The sequence below is a fragment of the Vitis vinifera genome, chromosome 1 (assembly GCF_030704535.1).
Source record: "Vitis vinifera cultivar Pinot Noir 40024 chromosome 1, ASM3070453v1".
In the NCBI taxonomy this organism is placed as follows: Eukaryota; Viridiplantae; Streptophyta; class Magnoliopsida; order Vitales; family Vitaceae; genus Vitis; species Vitis vinifera.
In genome coordinates, this window is record NC_081805.1 from 26,424,563 (window position 1) to 26,431,625 (window position 7,063).

The window sequence follows — 7,063 nt, forward strand, 5'->3', positions numbered from 1 at the left end:
CAAGCAAGTATCCAACGCATCCTCTTGTACATAAAGTCTACGTCAATCTCTCTCTATGACTACCTAATACCATATTATATTAGCATGTTTCATTGTGTAATAAATCAATCAATTGCTTATAAAAAATATAGGTGTCGCAATATGGGTGATATCTATGTTGTCTTAAAGATAAAAATAAAGAAATTTTACTCCTAAATCGATAAGTATGAACATGTTTTATTTATTATATCGATATCATGACACAATCTTCTTTATTCATGAAATAGATTAAGTTGTTATAGCTTATTTAACATTTAAAAACCATTATAACCCATTTAGCTTGCAATATTATTTTAAATTATCTTTTAATTTCAAGTTTTTTTAAAATATTTTAAAAAATATTTATAATTTTAAAAAAATAATTATATAAAATTAATAAATGAGTTATAAATGGGTCATTTTACTACTATTCCGTCTAATCAAAACCTATTAAAATTTGTATTTAAAATTGTTAATACTAAATTTTAAATAAAATGTATAATGGAAAAAAACTAAAGTATATAAGAGATACCTTTAAAATTTCGATCCCAACTATTAAAAGTGTAGAAAAAGATATACATTGGTATATAAAAAAAAAGACGAAAGACAAAAAAAATAAAATTAAGTTATAAAGTAATGTCATCTAAAAATGGACATGATTTGACATGATTGATTGTATTTTTTTACTAGGTTCCTCTTCAATGCTATAAACCGACCTCATGTAATATGGTCAAAATTTTATAAAATCATAACATAGTTTGGCGTATTTTATACATCACCAAAGACAAATGGAAATGGCAAAATAAATTTAGGCAACCACTAAAACCACCTGATTAAGAAAACGTCACATTTTAATTTTGTTTAGTAAGCAAAAAACAGCATGAAAAATGGCTCCATTAAGTCGTAGAATTCCATTTGTCCACTCTCACATGGGCAAAGGACGCACAACCTTTCGGAAATCCCAAAGGGCCTAAGCCCCCTCGATGATTCCGAAGTCTAAAGACTCGGCCTCCTTCTCTTTTCTTCTTCAACCATCACCCCCCAACTCTCTCCAACGCAGCCCTCCTTTTTCTTTTTGAGAAAAGACCCATGTCGACCCTTTCTTCTTCTCACTGTAGTGCTTCATATTCTTCAACCTCCAATGCCCGTCGTCAACGCTCAACAAAGCTCTCTTCGATTCCTAAGCGGTTTGTTCCTGTGAAATCAGCCAGAAACTCCTACCAGAATGTGGTTCTTTTGCAAGATGGTTTGTTCCTTTTCCTTGATATAATTGTGGATTCAGTTGGCTAATTTTTAGGATTTTTTAGATATCTGATATTTTGGGTAATCCTGGGTATGTTTTTTTTCATACTAATTTGTTCTTTGAAGGGTGGATTTATAACTTTGGAGGATTATGCTTTTGTGGATCTGATTTTGTTTATTTCTAAGGCATTTTTTTATATCAATTTAGCCATTTCTGTTTCTGGGTTCACCTTCTGAATTCTAGATTCTGTATTTTATTTTGTGCCTGGCTGTTAAGGCAATATCGGGGAAAGAAAAGAAATTTGTGTTTTAAATTCTATTTTTTTTCTCTATTTGAGACCAGAAACTTCACTGCACATAGCTTAATACAAGACGGTTTGGTTTTGTTGAGACCTTCTTTTGATTTTTAAATTTTTTTTCCACCTTTTTTTGGTCACTTTTTGTTTCAGTTTCTAGAAGGGGTTTTACAAATTTTGTTTTGTTTTGTTTTGTTTTTTTCAGATTTATTTGTTATCTTTTTTCTTTCAGCGGCTCATTGTTGAAAAGTCACTTTATAACTTGTTTATTTATTAATCAGTTGTTGTTTGTGATTTGGGATTTCTCTCTACTGGCTATTAATTTGCAAAAAAATTGGGTGTAGGTGCAGTATCATCCACAATGGCCCCTATTGAAAATGATTCCACTTTGAAGAAATTGAAAGATGGGTTGTTATCAGCCACATCTTCAGAGGAATGTGAAGATGTGGTGGGCTTTGATGGTAATGACAAGAACTCAACTGTCAGCATTACTGTGGTTGGAGCCTCTGGAGACCTGGCCAAAAAGAAGATATTTCCTGCACTTTTCGCACTTTTTTATGAGGATTGCCTACCTGAGGTTCGGATTATATCAGTTCTGTTTCCCTTTTACAGTCAGCTTAAAAGTGACATTTATATAAGTCATTTGGATTTTTTTTTCCCAGCACTTTACCGTGTTTGGTTATGCTCGGAGTAAGATGACTGATGCAGAACTTAGAAACATGGTTAGCAAGACACTTACTTGCAGAATTGATAAGAGGTGAGCTATACCTTTCATCCTTAGTGGTATGCATGTTTGTTGTTTTTTCAGGAGAAATTGACAGTTTTTGAATTTTTTATTTTGTTTAATTTTAGTTCTCAGACAGTTTGTTAGTTTTTTTTTTTTATTTTAATAATTGTATTTGGTAGCTAAACGAATGTGAACTGATAAAGTTTCTCTTTGGGGATTATATGTATTTTTCGGGTTTTCAGGGAGAACTGTGGTGAAAAGATGGAGCAATTCCTTAAAAGATGTTTTTACCATTCTGGTCAGTATGATTCTGAGGACAACTTTACAGAGCTGGACAAGAAGCTGAAGGAACACGAGGTAATGTGGATTTCATTCATATGGCTAAACTTCGTGATGTTGCATTAGCTGGAGCATTTCATTCAATAATAGCTTATAATTCGCCGATGCTTGTCATCTCAACCACCCTTGTTCAAATAGGGCTATCACGGGTTATTGAGTTCATCGACTACAGTGCCATTTGGTGGTATATTTAGATCTAGTGTGTTGGTGGAACCTAGGATGCATAAAATATTTATGGATGAGTTCAGAACTAAATGAGATATAACATGAGAATTTCTATACTATGACATTGAAATGCATAAAAATTCTTCCCATACAGGATCTTTTGAGTACAGAAATTTTTTTGATGTTAGACCCTTGTTGATGCAAGATTTGGGTGTCCAAAAATGCTTTCTATATAATCCTAATTCAAACCTCGGCATAGATAAATATGCATGTTTGATATGGTACACAAAAATCATGCATATAGAGCAGAACCAGTGGCTCTTTTTTAATTGACAAGAAATAATATATGAAAAACAGGCCAATTGGGAGCTTGACTCATGTACAGTGTCTCTATCTCTATGTAATTCTCACTTCATGGTTTTTGGATCTCATTCCCTCACTGAGAAATGATGCCATTTTGCATGGATGTGTGTCCCTTGGGTGGTTTCTTGAGCTCTGCAATCCCAACAAAATGTCAATGCCTGTCTATTGCGAATATATGGAAAGTTCTCTTACTGTCAGATGGAAGAAGCCACCTCTTAAGCCCCTATGTGGACACTGGAAAAAGGATCATCCAATCTTAAAGAAAATGTAGTGGTTGCCTAGAACATGTGAAGATGGGATATGACTTTCAAACATGTCAAGGATGGTTGTCATCCAATACCATGCCTATTTTTGAGGACCTCTTCCTCAACTTCGATTGTTGTCTTTACTTGGTTTTTTCTCAATACCTCAAGGGGGTGTCTTCAATTTTTTCCTTCAAAATCTCTCCTAGAAGGTGGTCACCTACCTCAACACCCATTCTAAAAGGATCATGATGTTGGGTGTCCTCATACTAACAGTTAATTTTCAGAAGCAGTAGTTAAGATTTAACTCTTACATTGTTTCTTACAAGAAACCCAAGAGAAAACTGAAACTTTTTCTCCCAAATTCTCAAGAGTCTATGTGTTGTATATATAGCTTCTCATACAACACTAATGTCAAGCTCACTGACACTCTCTTGCCTTTCACTTTGCCTTGCTCTCTCCTCAAAAACCCCACCACCCCACATTGGTAAACTTTTCCAACTAAGAAGTGGGTCCTAACAAAACTCATTGGAAATATTGTGAGTTACATCAAACCAAAGATTAAAAAATGTGTAGTATAAGAATGAAAAAAGAAACATTACTTCACCAGTTCCAGTCATTCCTAGGGCATAAATGGGAACTGTGAAAGAGTCTCCTAGTTCAGACAGCTTCTGTAAAGATTGCAAAACAATTTTCTTCAACTACCTAGTTGATAATTCAACCCCCCAAAAGTTTTCTGTTTTGGCTCCTTCCAAATGTACCAAACAATATAGAGAGTGGGTAAAATTTATAATAGCATTGGATTACACAAGTTGGCCCACTGGTGTGTCCTAAGCTTTGGTCAATGAGTACTATAAGAACCAATTTCATAGCCATTGTGATTCAATGCAATATAATATGAAAGTACTCAAATCTTGATGCGTGCTCCCAATGTTTTTTAGCATTTTGATGAATTGCCTTCGGTATTATAGGAATGCCTCATGCCTCTTATATATAAACTCCTTTACATTTGTCTGAAATTTTATTTAAATGTTTTCCTTTTCCTGTATGTTTAGGACCTTATCTTATCTGGTATGACAATGATAAACTGGTTGCGCAGGCTGGAAGGGTCTCCAATCGCCTGTTCTATTTATCAATCCCACCGAATATTTTCATAGATGCTGTAAAATGTGCAAGCTTGTCAGCTTCCTCTGCTAATGGCTGGACGAGGGTCATTGTTGAGAAACCTTTTGGACGGGATTCAGAATCATCAGCTGCTTTGACAAATGGCCTCAAGCAGTACTTAGCAGAGGATCAAATTTTCAGGTGGGATTTTTTTTAACTGGGTTTTATTTGTTTTGATAGAACCCTTTCTTTTGATAGGTTGTTTTGATAGAACTAATATGTGCTAAATCTGATTAGATGGCATTTTCTTTAATACAGGATAGACCACTATCTTGGGAAGGAGCTGGTGGAAAACTTATCTGTTCTCCGATTCTCCAACCTCATTTTTGAACCTTTGTGGTCAAGGCAATATATAAGGAATGTGCAGTTTATATTCTCTGAAGATTTTGGCACGGAAGGACGTGGGGGGTATTTTTCCTTCTCAAATGGGAATTGAAGTAGTCCCTATCTATTTTAAGAGCTTATATTCTTCTCTTTTGTTGGGTTAATTCCAGGTACTTTGACAATTATGGGATAATAAGGGACATAATGCAGAATCATCTGCTTCAAATACTCGCCCTCTTTGCAATGGAAACCCCTGTCAGTTTGGATGCAGAAGATATCAGAAATGAGAAGGTTTTTACCAAAATCTGAATATCAAGCATCTTTTATCATCTTACGTTGCAGAATTGTTTTAATTCTCATGCACTCTGGTGTCCAGGTTAAAGTTCTTCGCTCAATGAGGCCTCTACAACTTGAGGATGTGGTTATAGGGCAGTACAAGAGCCATACAAAAGGAGGTGTTACATACCCAGCCTACACTGATGACAAGACTGTGCCCAAAGACAGCCTAACCCCAACATTTGCTGCTGCTGCCCTCTTTATAGATAATGCCAGATGGGATGGGGTTCCATTTCTAATGAAAGCTGGTAAAGCATTGCATACTAAGGGGTATGTGGAATCAAGAAACAGATTTTTAAGTCATACTTGTGTTTAGTTTTCAATCATGTGACATGTAAGTGGTGTTTTTTTTTTTTCCTTTTCTCAGGGCTGAGATAAGGGTACAGTTTAGGCATGTGCCTGGTAACTTATATAACCGGAATTTTGGGACAGATCTTGATAGAGCAACAAATGAGCTTGTCATAAGAGTGCAGCCTGATGAAGCTATTTATTTGAAAATCAACAACAAAGTCCCTGGTTTGGGAATGAGATTGGACCGTAGTAATCTAAATCTTCACTATGCAGCCAGGTAAAGTTAAATTTCTGGTAGATGATAGATGCAGAAAATCCCATTACCTTTGCATTCATATATCCCTGTAGTGTACGTGTATATCAAGATTGGTGTCTTACTGAAAATTTATCATCTCCTTGATTATAACCAACTGGTGCAAATACAATGATGGGTAGATCCTTGCTGTTTAAAACTTGGGAAAATTGCTTTGGTTATGCATTCAACATTTAAATTTGGTTTCAATTTCAATCTTAATCTTTCGAAAGTCGAGATGAATTTGATGGTCAGAATTTCTAGTTTTTGAGGTTTCTAGCAGTCTAAAATCTGAAATGGCGTCCACTTTTAAAACCATGATGCATCGCTTGATCCCCTATTTGTGGTTACCATTTAGTCTTTCATCAGAACTTGCTTGCTACTGTAATGAACTGCATTATGTTGATTTGGCTTGGTTTTTTTAGGTACTCAAAGGAGATTCCAGATGCATATGAGAGGCTTCTACTAGATGCCATAGAAGGCGAAAGGAGACTATTTATAAGGAGTGATGAACTTGATGCCGCATGGGCACTCTTCACACCTCTATTGAAAGAGCTGGAAGAGAAGAAGATTATTCCCGAGTACTATCCCCATGGGAGCCGAGGTCCGGTTGGGGCTCACTATCTTGCAGCCAGATACAATGTCCGGTGGGGCGATCTCAGCATAGAGCAATAAACCATACAGTGATTCACTGATTCTGTCAGGATCCCAGTGTTGGGGAAGCCCAAAGCTTCTCGATTCTCAGTTGTTTATGGGGTGTAGCTACTTCGTCTTAGCCATCGACGAGTTGGAGTCCCCATTCTTCCATGGAAAGAAAATATACAGAGCTGAAAACCAGTCCGACTGTTGTAATGAAAACAGAGCCCAAAATCAACAATGAACAGCTGGGTCGTCCTTCAATTTTTATAATGATGATTCTTTCCTTTCTCTATTTTGGATTCGTGGTCTCACTTTTAGTTTTTGTTGAAACATCAAATTGATAAGATTGTCATTGCAAGCAGGTTATTTGAGCTAATATGTATTATTCCCATGTCATGTTGGAAGTCTACAGTGAGCCTGTGATAAATTGAAATTATAAATTATAATATATTATAATATATTTATAACATTGAAGATAAAATTAATTTTATTTTTATACATTTTTTATTTTAAATATAAAATATTTTTAATCTTTATAATGAAATTTATGCTTTCTTTTTGTTATTTGTTTATTTATTTTAATTATATCATATTCATATTTAAAAAATATTGAGCAATATAATGT

The 7,063-nt window shown here is 35.1% G+C and overlaps 1 protein-coding gene across 2 annotated transcripts; it reads left to right on the plus strand.

Annotated features, from left to right (window-relative positions):
• The first annotated feature begins 927 nt into the window (after nucleotides 1-927).
• LOC100267681 (glucose-6-phosphate 1-dehydrogenase, chloroplastic) lies at nucleotides 928-6,834 on the plus strand. 2 transcript variants are annotated; one of them, XM_010658617.3, is made up of 10 exons: nucleotides 928-1,264; nucleotides 1,907-2,133; nucleotides 2,219-2,313; nucleotides 2,526-2,640; nucleotides 4,492-4,697; nucleotides 4,815-4,964; nucleotides 5,051-5,171; nucleotides 5,257-5,486; nucleotides 5,584-5,784; nucleotides 6,225-6,834. In XM_010658617.3, the coding sequence occupies exons 1-10, from the start codon at nucleotides 1,108-1,110 to the stop codon at nucleotides 6,472-6,474; spliced, it is 1,752 nt and encodes a 583-aa protein (XP_010656919.1). In that variant the 5' UTR covers nucleotides 928-1,107; the 3' UTR covers nucleotides 6,475-6,834. The 2 variants fall into 2 exon arrangements, with proteins under 2 accessions (XP_010656919.1, XP_002266930.1); XM_002266894.5 differs by having other exon boundaries at nucleotides 935-1,264; nucleotides 1,901-2,133.
• Nucleotides 6,835-7,063: the final 229 nt, after the last annotated feature.